Source organism: Sphaeramia orbicularis, chromosome 7, assembly GCF_902148855.1.
Source record: "Sphaeramia orbicularis chromosome 7, fSphaOr1.1, whole genome shotgun sequence".
NCBI classification, from domain to species: Eukaryota; Metazoa; Chordata; class Actinopteri; order Kurtiformes; family Apogonidae; genus Sphaeramia; species Sphaeramia orbicularis.
This window is the reverse complement of record NC_043963.1, coordinates 20702367-20721626: the sequence shown is the minus strand read 5'-3', so window position 1 is coordinate 20721626 and position 19260 is coordinate 20702367. Positions and strand designations below refer to the sequence as shown.

At 36.1% G+C, this 19260-nt stretch overlaps 2 protein-coding genes across 2 annotated transcripts; both read left to right on the top strand.

Moving 5' to 3' along the window:
- Positions 1–42: 42 nt before the first annotated feature.
- Positions 43–4959, top strand: tafazzin (tafazzin, phospholipid-lysophospholipid transacylase). Its single transcript, XM_030138588.1, has 11 exons — positions 43–91; positions 1553–1699; positions 1815–1943; positions 2025–2070; positions 2163–2248; positions 2329–2409; positions 2507–2548; positions 3086–3148; positions 3297–3349; positions 3567–3644; positions 3787–4959. The coding sequence occupies exons 2-11, from the start codon at positions 1591–1593 to the stop codon at positions 3886–3888; spliced, it is 789 nt and encodes a 262-aa protein (XP_029994448.1). The 5' UTR covers positions 43–91; positions 1553–1590; the 3' UTR covers positions 3889–4959.
- A 1248-nt stretch (positions 4960–6207) lies between these two features.
- On the top strand, positions 6208–13059 carry atp6ap1a (ATPase H+ transporting accessory protein 1a). Its single transcript, XM_030138586.1, has 11 exons — positions 6208–6359; positions 7110–7236; positions 7891–7965; positions 8086–8279; positions 8844–8884; positions 9162–9247; positions 9355–9504; positions 9605–9762; positions 10743–10793; positions 10930–11167; positions 11937–13059. The coding sequence occupies exons 1-11, from the start codon at positions 6229–6231 to the stop codon at positions 12144–12146; spliced, it is 1461 nt and encodes a 486-aa protein (XP_029994446.1). The 5' UTR covers positions 6208–6228; the 3' UTR covers positions 12147–13059.
- The last annotated feature ends 6201 nt before the right edge of the window (positions 13060–19260 follow it).

Here is a 19260-nt window from a genome sequence, read left to right as displayed (position 1 = left end):
TATCAGGGTACTGCTTAAGAACTACAATAACCATAATTCATTGCGGCGTTTCCGTTTCCGGAGTCAGTGAAAACCAGAGGTGAAGCGTCAGGTAAATATATCACTATTTGATACTGTGATGTGTAGACTTCACAAGTTATTTATGGATTTAAAAAGACTGGATATGCCATAATACATATTTTAACAGCTCTTCATATAATTTAAGAATGAAAATGATGATATTTTAGGTTTTACGTGGTGTAGTTAACAGTGTCAGACTCATGGATGACAGACTGATAACTGTTGATCCCGTTGAATGAATGTGTAAAATGTCTGTAACTTCACCCAAGGGCACCACTCTTTAAACAATGTATTAATAATATTTTTAGCAACACTTTCTCTTCGAGCTCAGTAAGGTGATGGGTGAACTTTGGCTAGTGCTAGCTAGCTGGCTAACATCAGCTAGCTGCTAGTGAGTCCATAACCCCGTCTGTTTGACCTCATAACGCGTTGACACTTTGATATGAGTCTAGAGTTAAACAACCACAAACTTAACTGGTTATGACTCCCACAGTGTGGTAGTGTAGTGGATGAATAGTCTATGTAGCTATATTCCCTTAGTTTTCGTAAGTTTGGGAATCGAATCGTTGTTGTGACCTTTTAACTCTGTATTTTTATTCCTTATTGTATAAAACTCAAGCATGCACATCCATAGAAAAATAATAGAAAGTATCATCAGTACTATTCAATGTCCATAAATCATAAAAAAAAGGCTGACAACTACATATTCTCAACTCTTGTGATGATCGATACAGGTTTGACAAATTCTTCGATGACAGCTTCTCACCCCTTACATACTGTCCGGGTGGTATTTCACTCATGTTTAACAGAAGTAAAAACATTCCAAATGGCAAGATCTTTAAAGCTGAAACTAACCCAAAAGTTGGAAAAACTAAATAGTTTTAAAAGTGAGCTTTTTGTGGTTCTACAGATTTTTGTACAACTTTGAAAGCTGTCTAGGTCCTTTTCAGTTTCAGTAAAATATATTTAAATCATCAGTATGGTTTTATGTCCTAGGTAGCATAGAAAACTGTGATAGTAGATGCTTTTCTCCAGAAAGGATCAGTGTAAAGCCTGAAAATAAGACTGCTTCCTGAAACATTAATTAAGCATAAACTACCCATTTATTCATGTCAGAAAGGTCATCAAAATTTCTTACCCACGTCTTTTTATGGGTCAAAGTTGAACCGGACCATGCACTGAGGGTAGGGACAGTAAGGATTAAGTCTGTATATTGTCTGACTTCTGTCCTCCTCTGTTACAGTCAAATTAATATGTTTGGGATTTTGATCCAACACAACATTGGGGAAACACTTTAACCATTTTATGACAATTTATAGATCAAACGATTAATTGATCAACAGATTTATCAACAAAGTAAATAAGGGTTATTTGGAGCCATTCATCAGTTACATCCTGTTATTGGGAAAGACTGAATCCTTAATCTTTAATTAAGGTGAAGTTTTTTTTAATTTCCTTGTAATTATTCTTGCATTCTTGTGTGTGCTGCCAGGTGAATGTGTGTGGATGTAGTGCCTGTGGAGTGCTGTAATGCCCCTGGAGGTCAGATGGCCATTCCCACAATGCCCTGCTTTGGCATGGAGGATATCCAGCTCATTGATCATGGGCATGGTGGGATCCTACTCCTACTTCTGGACCAGTAAGATGGAACATTAACATATATCTAAACATACACACAATATCTGAATTCCTGTGCAATTTTACACACTTTTTCCCTTAAGTTACATTTTGTTTTACCATTTTCATTCCAACAGAGTACATGAACTACTTGACAGTCCACAATCAAGAGGTTTTGTTAAATTTGATTGACCAGAGGCCCTCAGACACACCTCTCATCACTCTGTCCAATCACCAGTCTTGTATGGATGACCCACACATCTGGGGTAAAGACTGACCAGCAGTCAGACACAAGACACAAAAATTAAAAAATAAAATAATAAACTAATGCAGCATGTGTTCTACAGGTGTATTAAGACTTCGACAGTTATGGAACTTCAAAAAGATGCGCTGGTGAGTTTGTGCCTCATTTACTTATAGAAGAAATTTCAAAGTTTTGGTAAGATTTTATATTTAAAAGTAATTGTTTCCCTGTCATCTGTTAGGACTCCAGCAGCGTCTGACATCTGTTTCACAAGAGAACTGCACTCAAAATTTTTCAGCCGTGGCAAGTGTGTTCCTGTTTGTAGAGGTGTGTTAGAATTATCTCCTGTATTTAGGTCTAGTGGTGTGTTTTTATGTAAATTCACAGTGGTGATGGTGTTTCTTTAGGTGATGGTGTTTACCAGAAAGGCATGGATTTTGTTTTGGAGAAATTAAACCAGGGAGAATGGGTGCACATTTTTCCAGAAGGTCTGAAGTCTTACCCTGTTATATTTATTTTCTTTCATGTTTCCTTTTTGAAATGGTAAAGAAAAATTAGCTCCTCCCCTGTCATTTATCTCAACAGGCAAAGTCAACATGACTGAAGAATTCATACGGTTAAAATGGGGTGAGTAAATATTAGTGCTACCAGTTGAGGATGCACTATATGTTGTTGCTTCTTGTTGCACTGGAAAGTATTTGCTTTAGAGGTAAAATATTCTAAAACTTACATACTTTGATAAGATGTATTAGAAAACAAATGACAAATGTGCTGTTTGTTTAATGTTTTTAATATATACGATGAAGTTTCATCATGTATATATAGGTTTATATATGTATTAGATATAGAAATCTAGGAATCTGAAAACTGAATGTTTTCTAATGTGTAGACGGTGTTTTGCTATAGAACTAGTTGCTCAGAAATAAGTATTATTTTGAGTAAACCCCATTCTTTTATTAATTGATAGAATTTTAAGCTTTGGTCCAGTACTGTATCTTGATTTATAGACAACTAGCACTTTTCACTTTATTTTTCTTTAATAGTGACCCAACATTATTAAAGTTTCATTACTTTTATTCTCAAAGCGTTTTGCTTGTAAACCAGTTTTGTCACTATGTCGATTTTAAGTATGGAACAAGTTAAGAATCCTGCTTTGTGTTTTAGGTGTGGGTCGACTAATAGCCGAGTGTTCCCTGAATCCAGTTATTCTGCCCCTGTGGCATGTGGGTGAGTAATGCCCCAGCCATATTATCTAAATTATAATACCATATTATGAGAACAATAAACCGGTATACTTTTGTTAATATTTTTAATTGTTTCATTATTAAATCATGCCAAATACTAAGTTGTCCTTTTTGTTCATGTTTGGTTTCAGGTTTGAGTGATGTCCTGCCAAATGCGAAACCCTACATTCCTCAGAGGAGCAAGGTAGGAAATAAACACTTAACCTTTGATAAAAGAAAATACATGATATTTAACAGTTAGGACAGATATGGAAAAGACTGTATTTGAGCCATACTTGAAAGGTCACATTTGAAGTTCAAGAGCTGATGTGTGATTTGTTTATGCAAGTTTACATCTGACTTATATATCATGGCTTTTTGTTACCTGTAAGTGACTGTTGCCACTGATGGTTTGCTTTCAGAAGATCACAGTCCTTGTGGGGAAACCATTCAATGTGAAAGACCTTGTTGAATCTCTCCAAGCTGAAAATAAGAGCCCGGTGAGGATATAATCTGAAACGCATTGGGTGCACACTGGGTGGATCAATAGCAATGGGATACTTATGGTGGTTTGTAATTTAACACAAAAAAGGTGTAATTTGTTTAAATCATTGTCATGTATTATGATTTTTTTATTTTTAGATGGAAATGAGGAAGACTTTGACAGATTTCATCCAGGTGGAGTTTCGGAGTCTGAAAGCCCAGGCTGAAGCCCTCCATGGACACATACAGACCAAATCCTGAGTCTGGGCCATCCCATTTGTCTGCTGCACTCCTCACATAAACAAGACTGATATGTTATCCAAAACCAAGGGTATTTCCACAACTATTTGGAGTCCAATTACACACAAAACTGGTGCCAACTTGTGTCTTTTGTTGTGAACTCCCCTCCGCTCAAATAGATGATGCATTTGTGGTATTGTTGCATCATGGTAACTGTCTGAGGGAAGTTAGTCATATTTTTAGTTTAGCTAATGCATGATTTATTTGATTCATCCACCAGGATTAATTGATTCACGTTAGAAAAACCAAAAAAACTTAATGGATAAATAACTGGATGATGGCTTTGGTTTTATTCAGTCACTGCTGTTTGTGTCATTGAATTGATGAATTACAGTGACAGATTGTGAATGCCTTTTGAAGCTTCAGTATTTACTTTTTAACTGAACTGGAAGAAAATTGTTGCTGTATTTAAGAATGAATAATGACCCGAGTTGCTGTTACCCCACAAATAATCATGTGGCGCTTCACTAAGCTACTATATGTATAAATAAAATGGTCCATATTGGCATGTAGCATGTTCGTCATGCTCACACATGGAGCATTATAGATTTGTAACTTGCAGTTAAACAGAACAAGTGAAACCGCATCTAAAAGAGGAAAATAACCATTCATCTGAGTAAACCATTTAAAATTGATTTTCATGTTAAATGATTTTTAGACTTTTAGATATTACCTCAGAAATGCTAATTGTACCATTGCACGCAGTAGAACCAGATGAATGCTGTGTCACATTTTCCTAACCTCAGCGTGTGTCCCATGGAAATTGGGTTTTGTTCAACTGTACATTCAAATCATTTCTGAGTGCTGTAGATAGACATTTCTACAAGATTTTCTGTGGACTGTTTGAAACTCTGGATGTGACCCAATCACAGATGTATATATCTTGTTATATCACAGAGATTACTGAGTTTTGTAAGAGAGAAATGGCAACAATGACTATACCTGTGGTTATTTTATAAATGTGTTGCCTTAATATGATTGCCACTCATTCCTATGTGAATGCCAATAAAGTTTTTTTTTTCTAAATTAAAATTGTGACTCAATGCTAGTGACATGGACTGTATTATCTATCGATCTATCTATCTGTATTGTATATTCGATGTGAAAACTGCATGTGTGTAAGTTGAAATTCAAACAGGAGTCTGTACACAGAGGTTCACATGAAGGTTTAGTACTGAAGGCCAAATAACCCAGTGCAAGGAGCACTTCTCAACAACAAAAACAACAAGCAAAGAAAAGAAATCCTGTGCATTTCTTATTTGACCTGAACATTCATGTTAAGTCTTGGCTTTATAACAGCTGTATGTCATGAGGGGGTTCTTTTGTTAAACTATCATACATATAGACCCAAAAAGTTTTAATAATCGCCATATCAATTATCATAGCAACGTGACGTGAACAAGTATATTAAGATTAAAAGCGTGTTCAGTGCTCTATGTTTGGGTTACTGCAGGGTGCATCTACTGGGAGCTCTGGTGGTATAGGGTTACATCTTCCTTGGTGCATCCATGACCAAAAATGTTCCACTGACCACCATAGAGGGAGTTAGTTGTGGACTCTACTACACTAGGGGAATGTGGCTGGAGGTCCCACTGCCCACACATCTGCATGGACTTCTGGCAAGACAAGATACATATATACAGTCGCAGAAAAAAATATTACACAATCAAAAGTTATCAGAAACAATGGTTATGCAATGAAGTACTAACTCTTGTGTGTATCATGTGACTAAAACAGACAGAAAAGAAAACATGGAATGCCTAAAAGCACTATTTTTGACAGTACAATGCCATAGATATTGATGTAAGAACTTATGTGATTTTGGTTATTAGCAAGAAAACCATGGAAAATGGCTAGATATCAGTTGTACCAGGTATTAAAATGAACAAGAAATTGAAGAAAAAATGGGTGGTCTAATCGTTTTTACTGCGACTGTACATACATATAAGACAACATACAGTATGTCAGTAAATTTCTATTGTTTTCATGCATCTCAGATCAGGTTGATACATGATGAGAGCTAAGAAATATTAATTTGTGATTTTTTTTCCCCCAAAGTGTTGGTTATTTTGAATGCAGCCTCAGATTTGACAAAAAGCATTAAAATGTCTGGAAAAATCTGAAATGTACCTTGTCTTAAACTGTAGGAAACCCTGTGTTTGGCTGATGTTGATATCTGATGCTGCGACATTTATTTGTGATGTATTTTGTGAGTGAGGATGAGGAGGCAGAGGAGCGTCGTCTTCATCACGGTCACATGACCTCTTTGACGTCACGTCACCTGCTGTCAGTTGGATAAAGATGGCGACGACAAGGATACTGCATCTCAGCCGCATCCCTCCGTGTTTGGCCGTTTTTCTCGGTTTATTAAATGTATTTAATTCAGGAAATTGCGATGAGCAGGTGCCGCTTATTCTGTGGACAAGCGAAGGGTGAGTAATGGGTTTATTTTCATTCATTTATTTGTTAAATAGCGGCGGTGTCGTGCAGCGAACCTGGGTTAACGGTTTTACGGGCTTGTGCTTCATTTGCTAGCTAGGATATATGATATCAAAATGTACACTGACCTCTGTAAGCCTTTCAAATATTACAAATCATCACATTGTGGTGCATTACATTAAAATAAGTAAATTAAGCTCCGTAATGTAATTATCTAGTGAATGCCAGGTGCCCTATCAGATGTCGTAAACCGACCAAAATGTCGCTCAGGTCAACTGTCTGAAACACACACAAATGAATAACATATTTAATAAAGTAACTTTATTTTTATGGGTTAATTTACATGCTTTCCACCTTAGCTTTGAAATCAAACCAAATACAGCTATGTTGCACCTGCTAGTCCCTCTGTTAAATAAAGGGGCCTTTGTAGTGACACCCATTTATCACTTTTTTATATATAGCTAGCTGAAATGGTCTGTTAATCAGTTTATCACAAAACTATTTTCTACACATTCCATTATTTGCAGTCTTAAAGATGATATCAATGAAAAAAATATTGCTTACAGTTTTTCTGCTATTGTATTTACTAGTTTTTCCTGTCAAGCACCACATTTGCTCTTACCTGAATGTTTTAAAATTTTGTTTAGAGGCTTTGTTTCATTCATTGATGGTGAAAATAACCCTTGGTTGCAGATCTACTTTCAAGTCTATGTGTTTTTTGTGTGTGGTTTAATCTCCATCAGGATTTCCATGCCAACGCAGTCCCCTCCAACAGCCGGTCACATTGTTGGACAGCAGCAGCTGGCTTCGTACCTAGAGAAGGCTCTCAACGTTGGCCCCCGAAATGTAGTACTGTTTCTTCAGGACAAGGTACAAATAAAACCATGCACAACCATGTGTGGTATTTGTGCACTTCTTGTTGTGTTACCACATAATTTAACCATGACTTCTTTAACTAAAAGTGCTTTACTCTATGGAAAAGAATGACAAAAGGTCATTATATTGGGATACATAGACCAAACATTAGTATTTGTCAGTATATAATGGATGCTGTTGCCAAATAAGATAACATTTCACCAATGGCAGTGGCTGATGTTTATCTGTTATTATATATTATGTATTTTAAGGGGTTAAGTTCACCTCATCATGTCTCATCTAATATTATATAAATCATTTGATGATTGAAGTTGTGCTCATCTAAATGTAGAATTGTAGAAAGGGCTCAGAAACATTAAATCAGTCCTGTCTCTGGTACAAAATATGAGAAATGGAAAACAAAATAAACAGATAAATAAGTCATTGTTATAGGCACTTGCTACTGGAGTCTGGTATTATTTCTTGTGAAGTTTTTCATAGAGGTTTAATTTTTAATGATCTAAAACAGGCTACTTTGAATTGTGAATCTATGAAGAGAATAAACTTTTTTTTTGTAATCATCACAGCAGTAAATATTATCTCAGTACTCACAGCAATCCTATATTTAACTTATTTGAATATTCATGTTCTTTTTTGTCTTCTGTCCAGATGAGCATTGAAGATTTTACTATGTATGGTGGGGCTTTTGGAAACAAGCAGGATAGTGTATTTCCAAACCTAGAGGTAAGATGCTATTCAGTGTAGCTGACTGAAATATTTTTGTGTGAGAGTATGAATTTCTAAGTATGCCATCTGAACTTCATTGTCACCAACATGCGTGTTTATGTCTGTTCTGTGCCATAGGGGGCTCTGAGGTCTTCAGCCTCTTCTGTGGTGTTGCCTGCTGTGTCTTGGCCTGCCTCTAATGCAGTAATCGGCCAGCTGCAGGACCAGTTAGAAACATCTCCTCTGTACATGGACCCTGAGACTTTAAGTCAGCTCAGACTCAACGCCTCCTCACCTGCCCTGCTGGTGTTCAGGCTGCCTTATGGCATTGGGTAGGTGCAGTAGACAACTGTCATGGCCAAATACAGTTAGCAATCTATAACTCAAATAAGCAAAAGGATTCAAACCTGTAAATAAAATAAACAAACTGTAGAACAATCTATAATGACAGAATTGTGCTTTCAAAGTTTTTGCAAAAAGTGGTAATCTATTTCTTTTTGTACGGAAGAAATATAGTAGTGGAACAAGAGGTTCATTAATGTGTCTGACATTGGAAATAGTGCAGCTACATTGGGTCATGGATACATAAAATATACTGTTTGTGGGAAAAATTCACTTCTGTGTTGGTCTTTCTATTGGATTTGTTGACATTAATAAATGTATTTTAAAAAATCGCCAAATTTACCTTTAAATTACTGTACATCTTATGCATGGATGAAGACACAGTGAATCTCCAATGTTACAGTTGGTTTTTCTTACTACTTAGGCTGTTGTTGCTTTTACAACTGGTATTTTAATTATTGAAATTCAGACATTACTTTAACTCCAGCTCTAAATTCCTAGTGTCCATTGTCCTTTCCCTTTTGTAAATATCTCATCATTTGACATTGTGGCAGGGCTGATCTGATGTCTGCAAAAGAGGTTCTCAGTGGGAATGGTGAGTCTGCTACATAGTTGTTGTTGTTGTTTTGTTTGGGTTTTTTTTACCTCTGACATAAATTTATACATTTGTTTCCCACACAAACTGTACAATTTGGTAGCAAATTTAAAAAAAAAAAAAAAAAAAAAAAACAGAAAAAGCATCTAAGTAAACCATCATGCAGTAAAGATGTTTTTCAGGTTTCTGGTATAATAGGAATGTCATTAATTTGTTTGCATTTCAAATTTTCCATTTCAGTAGTTGAACTTGTGATTTTATTTATTTATTTTTATAGATGAGGTGATTGGCCAGGTGTTGAGCATCATGAAGACCCAGGCTGTTCCATACACAGCTATTTACACAGCCCTGCGTCCCTCAAGGGTGGGTTCCTGTGTTCGTGTGTTTAATCCAGTGTCATCTTGGGTATCTAGTCTATATTTTCTGACCTAACTGACTGATCCCGCTCATCTCTCTCTGTTTGCTTACAGGAGGCGGCATCTCTTTCTCTGGAGGCAGGTGTGGGTGGAGGACGCTCTCTTCTGCAGTACAGGAGTCCATATAAAGACAGGGAGCGAGAAAGAGAGAGGCAGCGTAGGATCAAGGAGAAGGCTGGGGTCTACGGCCCAGTGGAGTTTAAGGTGGGGTGGCTGTCTTATGTCTGTGTTGGAAACCCCTTTTATATTTTCATTCCTCTACCACCCTTTGTACCCACTGACTTTTATTTTTTTCTTTCTATAGGAAAATGAAAATACCTGTATCCTCTTGTGGGCAAAAGGTCTGTCAGTGAGCATCCTGCGTAGTGGCAACTGGGAAGACCATGACCTGACTTCATCTACCTTTGGCGAGGGAGCCAGCCCCAAACTTCATGGTTCAAGTTGTGATAAAACCAAAGCAAGGTACATAACTGTTGTAACTGACATGAAGTGTTTTGACTTCTGTAACAGTTATTAACCTGAGGCCTTCTATTAGGGTATAACATTATCTCCTGTTTAGTTTGACACCTGGACAACTTAGGAGAGCAGTTTTTACAGTATTTAACAATAAATGACAATTTTTTTGTTTAACAAAAAATGATCTGTACTTTAATAACTAGTAATACAATTATAGAAATGATGAGTGTGGAGCAAATACTGAATGAAAATGGTGTGTCTGTATATTCTCAAAGTATACTTGTCACTGAAGGTTAAGAAGCTGCATCTCACTCACACCTGTTATCTTTAAACACTTTGGTGACTAATGGCTAATAATAGCTGAAGTCACTAATAAATAGACAACCAATGGTTCATAAACTAAGACAAAGCTTTGTCATTAAGCACTAACTACACTTAATCTACAGCTAGTGGGAAATAACATTGGCACCAAGTGGTGAAACCCTCAACCACAACATAGAGTTACATGAGAGAACCCTATTGTTGACCACATGAAACTGTATCCTTACAACTAACACATGATGGCCTACAGTGGCAAACTGTTAAATAAATTATTAGGTGTTAATACATTTTATAACCCAATGTATTTGCTTGCCAAACCTCAAATGTAAGTGTCTAATGTCAAATTTAAGTTACGAGCTTTACCACTCTAGTGTGTTACTATATTAACATTTGTGTACTGTTACAGGGATTTAATTCTGTAATCTGATACAGAGAAAATAAAACAGATGGTATAATTGACTTGTCTTCACCTATGTTATCTTACACTTATTTAAGATAGTACAACCCTTAAAATGTTATTAGTGCCTAAACTACACTACATTTGAACTTATTTGTAGCTGATGCAGATGTTTACAGATGTTGTGATTAATTATTCAATCATAAAAATATAGAAGTCATCAGAGAATTTTTCTTTATACAAACCTCTTCCTCCCTGTTCTTTGCAGGTTGGTTCTTAACTATGAAAATGTCCTTGGACACCGCAGCTTCAAACTGATGTGAGTCCACAAAAACATATATGTTTACCTGTGCACTTGCTCATGAACATTTATATATATTTATTTAAAAAAAAAAAATCTGCCACTTACCTGGACGAATCTGTTAATACTTGTGTATATATATCTATGTATATAGCTTTGGGATGAGTCAGCGTTACTACAAGGTGTCTGCGCGTCGCTGGTTCACACTAGACATTGTGGAGCTGGAGTATGACGGTACTAAAGCCACATTCAATGGCAGCCGAAACATTTACGCCCCTGCTGAGTACTCCTACCGCTGTGAGTTGGTCACCAGCTTCCGTTGGCCCTTGCTTGTTCCACGGTCGTCCAAAGATCCATCCAATCAGTGGAGGGTCACATTTGAAGATTTCCAGGTAAATGTTTTCTTCCTTAACAATTTTATACTAAAAAAGTGTTTATATCTATTTTTTTTACCTTCTGTCTTAATTCTGTAGTCAATAAACAGGTATAGTTTCATTCTGACCGGTGTTTGACCATAAATTGTTGTTAGAATAACAGATTAAATTACAAGAGACCACTGATGACCACTTGATGCTGGATCTGAAAAAACCAACAGCATTCCACTCCCATGCCTTTTATTTGGACCCTCTCATAAGTCTTCTGGTGGTCCAATAGAAAAAGACAGCTTGACTGTAGTTGTTCTCAATAGGTCACTGTAACAAGACAATCAAATGACTCTGTTATGAAAGTTTTTGAAGTCTACATTTTTCTGTGTCAGTAAGCTAGTGTTAGCATTAGCTCACCCATGACCCCTTGTACTTCCCTTGTTCCACACTTTTGTCCCAGTATGGTCTCCTCTGGCCCCATGGAGGTAACATAGCAGCAACCAAAATGCAGACTTCTGGCTTCAAACCAATAGTCCAAATCCAGTAGCTGATATGGTCATAATGGTTCTGTCCACCTTTGTATACACTCTGATGGAAGATAGGATGTTCATTTTATTCACTTTTCCCTGTAACATCTGATATCTGGTTTCATCTCATCCTTTTTGTTTTGAAATGGGCTTAAGAAATAGTTGTTCTACTGACCCCAAGAGTTTATCATCTATTGATAAACTCCAGTAAAAGGTGAAACATGAGTCAAGAGTTTATTTTTGATTTCTTTTATTTATTCTCTCCACAGATCCAAGGCTTTAATGTGACAGGCAGTGATTTCTCTTATGCTAGTGACTGCGCAGGCTTCTTCTCCCCTGGCATCTGGATGGGCCTGATGACCAGCCTCCTCATGGTCCTAGTGCTTACCTATGGTCTGCACATGATCATGCAGCTCCGTACAATGGACCGTTTTGATGACCCCAAGGGCCCAGCCATCTCTGTGCCCCAGACAGAGTAACACACCACATGTCCAGTCTTATGCAGTGTCCCTACACTTCCGTTTCCATTCCATTTCTTTATTTTTCTCCCTCCAATTCTCCCTTATTTTACTGCTTCCTCTCTTACCCTTTACTCTCCTTTAAACATTCCACTCACCCTTCATGTGTAGTTGGGCATTATCAAAGCAAATTAGTAGTGTTGTCATTAAAATAAGGGTTTATATATCAGTACATTATGTGTCGCCATTGCAATCCAGTTGTTACTATAAAATGTGCATCCTGAGACTAAAGGATATTGTTCCCAGGCTGCCATAGATTGGGATTCACCTCCCACATGAAAGGGATCGAATTGTACATAGAAGGGACAAAAATAACTTGTGAAAAATGTTATGAATAATAGAAAATGCTATTTATTGGTCAAAATAATTTCTGTGTGTTTACAGTTGTATTTGTGTCTGTGAGTAGACAAGTGAAAGTTAGTTGTTGAATGAAGGGAACACGTTTTCTTTATGAAAAACAGTTCGGCATCATATCCATTGTGTTCTTTTAACCTCAGTATTCTCGATCAGGACATTTTGATGAACTCTCTACGTTTGTTTTTTTTTGGTATGGCAAAAAAAACCTGAAATCTTTTTAAAAGCAAACACTACAGCAAAGTTAGAAATATCCCATAGATTCTGAATGATCTGGTGTTTTTTCCAAATCCCAAGCTTGAATCGCTGTTTCATGAATGCTGTTTTATTTATTATACAAGCTAAGCTTTCACATCTGATGTGCACTGACATATACTTAATGTGAAAAAGTAAATTCTACTTTTATTTGTTAATTTATTTTGTTTGATCATTTGTCGTGAATATCAATGATGTAAGGTCCTGAATATGGTCCTGTGTCGTGCTGCTGCTGTGAACCCAATAAAACATGTATAAAGACGAAGTTTTTCATATTTATTTTAATATAAGAACATATTTGCTAAATATTGAGGAGCTGTAGAATCTTCTATTGATTGCAGATAGTTGATTTGCCTCTAAGTGACATTAGTTTATCCCAATGTATTTGTACTTCCATTTGTACAGTTTCCCCTAAATATATAAAGTGTAAATTTTGTCATTTACAATTTGAGCTTCTCCATAGATTTTTTTCCATTCATGATATACAGAAAGTAATTCAATGTGAAGTTATTGAATAAAATGACAAATAACATTTTATGACCTATTATTAAATGGTACTTTAATGAACCTTTAAAGCCAGTGATACAAACTTTATCTTTACACCAGAGCATTCTAATACTGCAGAACAGAATGAAAACAAGCAGACTAGAATGGAGTGTATTTGTTGTAAAGGGTAAAAAGACGTATACGTGGTGATGCCAATTCTTCACAAATCTGCAAAAGAGCACATTTACTTTAGACTGATAGCACAAAAATGCATTATGTTTTATTAAAAGTTAATTTATTTGTTGCAATAGTTTTGATTATTAATTAATTAATTACAGCAGAAAGTCTAAAAAAGCTAAGAAATTAACAAGAAATGAGTGAGTTGTGTTTGGCTTATGTTATTGTGTGGTAGCAAAAAAAAAAAAAAAGCATATAATGTCAACCACTTACACTGGCAGATGTACGCCACCTCCAGATATTTGTAAGTGTCCCCACAGGGGTCTCCAAACACTGAGTTGCTTACTTTGATAGTGCAGCTGGTTTTCCCATTACAGCTGTGGATGAGAGAATAGAGGCTGGTAAATGTGTGTGAAAGCAAATATTAACTCATATATAGAGAATACTTTTCACCCATTGTACCGTTGAGCTACTTGGCTGGCAGGTATTGAACAGGCCACGTTTTGGATCTGAGATGTAGGTCGTTGGTAAGAACATGTGGTCCGGTCATGGCGCCCATAATGAGCACCATAGACAAATATTTTCCTCCCCAAGTCTGAAAGAATAAAGAAGTGTTTTAGAAGAAATGTGCAGACATCAGGGGTAAATATTCAGATACAGTGTAAACTTACAACACTGGAGGTGGGCCAACGAGTGTTCACATGTCACACTGTGGGCTGTCAAAGTAACAGGAGTCACATTAGGAAAAAAAAAAAGTGGCTTAAACAAGGACAAATCTCTAAACACTGAGTCATATCTAAGCAGCCATTAAGCTTTTGTTGTGCTGTTTTGAAGTATTTGGTCTAGTTATTTTGATTTTCTTAATTAACACTATTATTATTGACTATTACTATTCACTATGGATAGCACAAATCCTGTATACATTGCATCAGTCTGATAACATAATGTTAAATAAATTTGATATTGCAATTAATAGTGAGCTTTGTGAATGATTAGGTTTATACTAGGGGTATTTCAGTTCAAGAGTCACAGACAGCCCACTATGATCTCAAGTCTGGTAGGATTAGTGAAATAATATCATAATCACCTATAAATATTGTCAACTCGTAACTTTTCTCTATGTTTTAGAGTGAAAGAAGTAAATTTACTTTGAATATTTACATCTACAAACTGTCCTTTAACATATGTGATCTGGGGTCTACAGATGTACAAAACATTTAGTAACAGGCAGAATATTGGTAAAATTGGACTTCTCTTAAGATATTTCAGGTTGTTCATATTTGTTTTTGTGAAAGGATAGTTTGTAAATGTAAACATTTCATTGTAATCTTACATTTTCCACATAAACAAAGGGAAATATTTGGAGTTTTCATTATTTATAGGATATTATGATAGTATTGGACTGGATCACTGTTGGCCTTATATTTCATACCCCTAATTTATACAGAATGGTACTGACTTGCTGGGTTGCAGGTGTATGTGGTCTCCAGGTACTTATAGGTGCCAAAGCAGGGATTAGAAGTACGGATGAGGTTTGTGTTTATTTCACACACCCTCCTACCATCACATCTGTGGAATCATAAAGAGCATGGATTCAGGAACAAGCAAAACTTAAATATGTGCTTTTATCTTTTGGAAAGAACACAACATTTAAGAAATATATGATGCCATAAAAATAAAATATATAACACCTGTAAAGATTGTCCCAATCCTTTTAGAATGACTTCCTGTTAAATTAGTTGGATTTAGGCCATGGGTGTCAAATCAGTTTAGTTCAGGGGTCACATTCAGCTGTTCTCAAACAGGCTGGACCAGTAAAATAATAATATAATAAAATACAAATTTTGAGAACTCTTAAATGCTCTCCTTGTTTTAGTGTAAAAAGGTAAAGTTACTTTAGTAGTAAGTTTGAATTCTGGAATTTGGAACTAAAATGAGTCAGACACCCTTGACTGTTGATATCTTTAGTGTAATGTTTGCACTTCACAACCTTTGGCGGGCAGGTTTTGACACCCTTGATTTAGGCTGTACCTTGTCTTGAGGACGTCCAGAGTGCCTTGCTGAGAACATTCGACATTATTAAGCTGCAGTGGAAGTTTGCCCTCACTACATGTTTCCCTGTCTGCTCGTCCATACAGAGCCGACTGCACATTGATCACTCCCGTATCTGGTTGGAAAAGGAAAAGACAGACCAGCTTAATATATCAGTTTTATCATCTATATATCAGTTCTTAAGTGAGTTCAGTCGTGTGATTATGGGTCAGAGGATATTTTAGTGCTTATCACACTCAGACTGTTGTACTTCCAGCTCAGGGTGGTACCTAGCCTGACCAATTCATTGTTGTTTAGATTATTCAGTTTGTTATGAAAAAATTGTTTGTAAGTGTAAACATTTTCATCATATAATTTTGCTTTTTTCACACACACACACACACGCACACACACACACACACACACACACACGCACAAAATTAGGAGTTGCCATTATTTATAGGTTTTTATCAGAGGTGTAGTCCAGGGTATACAGGGGTAAATGGAGTATACCCACTTATTTTTCAGTCAGCATTGCGTATACCCACTTCTAAATCCCCCTGATGCACACCATTCACTAGTATCTGAGCTAAATTGCCCATGTTTTCCCCTAGGATGGTGAAGCCATGACCTGCCCTACTCTGCCTCTAATTGGCTAGTACTCGCTACCTTCATTGACTAAATTGGTTAACTTTAGGCATGAGGACTGATGAGCCAATCAGAGGCAGAGTAGGGCGGGCTATACCAAGGAAAATATTGCTAACTGGGGCTGGCCACCTCTGAAACTTGATTGGACACCTCAGGTGCCAGTGCCACCCCAGTTGATTGACAGGTCACTGCACGTCTCGTTGAAAGATGCACAATTATGGGAAATGCGAAGGAGAAAGGTAGAATAAACGTATTTCAAGTGAGTGACACATATCGAGAGAACCGACTGTACTTTCATGGAATACATAATTCTGAGGTAAGTTTTAAAGTAGTTTCCAAATGAGTCACTGTTTTAAACTACTGGCCATATGACTGCACATTTACAGAAGAGATTTTGTCAGCAATAGTTTAACTGTGTGGGCAGGCTAATGTTATGAAAGGCTAACGTCATCCTATGTTTGCCTCATGTTGAATACATTTACGTTCATGCAGCTGTTTGTGTGACCAGTAAAACCTACAAACTGCTCCTGATCAAGTCATGATAATTTTATAATAGTGAGCAAATACTACTGATGGATTTTTTGGGTAAACTAAATTGAGTAGTCTTATATGTCACTGTTTCTAAAACAACGATTTTCTAGACTACTTTAAAAAAATTAAAAAAAAAAAAAAAAAAGAAGCCAAAAATTGAGAGTATACCAACTTCTTCAGGGACCACTACACCACTGGTTTTTATGCAAGTATTTTATTGGTCTGACCCAGTTGAGATGATATTGGTCTGTATGTGGCACCTGAACTAAAATGATTTTGACACCGTTGACTCTTAATATCTTCAGTGTCATTTTTGCATTTAACAAATTCATGTCATTGACCAGATATTATCTTTTGGCGGGCCAGTTTTGACTCCCGGACTGCATGTTTGACACCCCTGGACTAGATTTTAGATACATACTTCTGCAAGTCAGTTGTGTTAGTGCCTTTATTACTCTTGCGATAATATGGCATGATTATTCATTTAAAGCTCACAAGCTCAGATACTATAAATGTCCCACTTTTGTCTAAGAATGCTGACATATCTGCTTGCAACATTTCTGCAAAATTAAGGTGTGACAACTATAGACCATGGCAGATAACTCAACTTCTAACCTATAATAGCTAATGTGCAACATCCAAAAGTGTGCTTTGTTATTTTTATTTCTATAGTTGCATATTTATTTAGTGTTGTGAAGGTAATAGAGGGGTCAGACTTACCACAGCTGAGACGCTGAACATTGTCCAGATCATCACATGTGGTAACTTTGTATGAAAAGAGAGGTTCATCATAGCCGCCGCTCATTTGAGCTCTGGAGAAGTCTGAAACAAAAGATTTGTTTACAAATTAAATATTATGTAGAAAATTTTTGGGTTCTTAAACTAAAGTGAAGCTACAGACTGCTTTTCATGTGGTCTTTCAGCCATTAGTTAAGTTTATTTCAACCATAGAACCCTGCTGTTTTAGCTAAGAGGAGATTAGCAAAACAATGATAGAAAATAACAGATAATTATAGAAGTGTAAATGTTTAATAAAACACTTAGATAAAGGTGATAAGTGGTGTGTTGATTAATTTGTAAAAATATCCATGTGATCAAACCAAGCTGGTGAAAGTCTAAGACAGACATTTATGCAGGAACATTCCAATACTCTCATTTAATCACTACATTACCTGCTTTCATTAGCAAGAAAGCTGCTGCAAACCCTGGAAAACAAACATCAGCGCTCAAGTGTGTGTTGACATACAGTACAGCTTATTAAAACAGACATTAGATTCTTTTTTGTGACTTCTGAATATCTCATGAGATGTTAATGTGATGTAATGTACTCACACAGGGTGGTGGTAAGTCTGAGGCAGAGCATGGTTTCAGAAAATCCAGTCACAGGTGAAGAATGAACTGATGATGTTAGATCCACTAATATATATATACTATTGAACCAGAAGATGATTCAAATACATGAGAGATGACCAGTAGGAGAGCTTTAATAGTTTGTGTTTATCAGTCAGACAGCTGAGTCAAGTCAGTGATAACCATAAATGCCCCAAAATAGGATTTAGGATTAGATTAGATAAACTTTATTGATGTCACAATGGAAAACTCCGGTATTACAGCAGTGAGTTAATCACAAACACATGAGAGCATAATATAACGGGATATAATTCTACGAATGTTTATTAAAGGTCTGGTGCTAAAACTGACACAGCAATTATATACAAAGTGAAATAAAGAAAAAAACTCCATTTGAATATTTTGTGATGGGAAATTCTACATGGTTGGAAATTCATCATTGACACAGTTTAAAGGAATAAATGTAAAACACACAGTCTGGCCGACTAAAGTCCCATACTCTAAGGTTTCATTGGGCAACTGTAGTTTTAATTAATGCACATATTAACGTTGGCTTTGTTTCAATAAGTTCATACAATGTCACAACATTATTTCTGTCAATACTTGCATTAATATGTGGTAAAGGTCTTGTAATGATGAGGTTTAATAGGAGAGTTGCACCACTGTGTAAAGACAAACTAATCATTCAATACAGTCAAACCTTTTGGTCATTTTAAAAATTTCACCCTAAATCTCCTTCACTTTTATTTTGATGTTTTTAGTGAACTCTTGCTCTTACCTTAGTTTTTATTTTGTTTGTTTCTTATTTAATCAGCAAATCAAGGTCACTTTGAAATAAAATCAAGTGTTTGAATCATTTACTGATTGAAAATATATTTTAGCAACTTTTCCATTAGAAAGAAGCAGTAATATATGATTTATTGCAAAAAAGAAAAGTTGGCACATTCTGCTCTTTGTGATCATTTTATGGTTGTCTTAATCAGTCTAAAAGCTGGCAGGTGTGTTGTTAACCATAAAAAATTAAATCAACAATGTTGTTTTCTTGTAATGATTGACTACAGTATGATGTTTATTTACTTGTTGTGCTAGTTTTGAAGAGTAAATTATTAATTATTATATTTTTTTACTGCCTCTTGAGAAAGCAATTGCATTTATATTCTCTATTGTGAAAAGGTAAAGAAAAAACAAAAAGATGGTTGTCATGTTGTTCATTGTATTACTTACACTGAAACAAAAAGAAAGT

Coding starts and splice junctions, on each gene's coding strand:
- tafazzin (XM_030138588.1), top strand. CDS start 1,591: ATGCCCCTGGAGGTCAGATGGCCATTCCCACAATGCCCTGCTTTGGCA. Junction 1,944..2,024: donor GGATGACCCACACATCTGGG/GTAAAGACTGAC, acceptor TGTGTTCTACAG/GTGTATTAAGACTTCGACAG. Junction 3,350..3,566: donor ACATTCCTCAGAGGAGCAAG/GTAGGAAATAAA, acceptor GTTTGCTTTCAG/AAGATCACAGTCCTTGTGGG.
- atp6ap1a (XM_030138586.1), top strand. CDS start 6,229: ATGGCGACGACAAGGATACTGCATCTCAGCCGCATCCCTCCGTGTTTG. Junction 6,360..7,109: donor ATTCTGTGGACAAGCGAAGG/GTGAGTAATGGG, acceptor AATCTCCATCAG/GATTTCCATGCCAACGCAGT. Junction 7,966..8,085: donor GTGTATTTCCAAACCTAGAG/GTAAGATGCTAT, acceptor TCTGTGCCATAG/GGGGCTCTGAGGTCTTCAGC.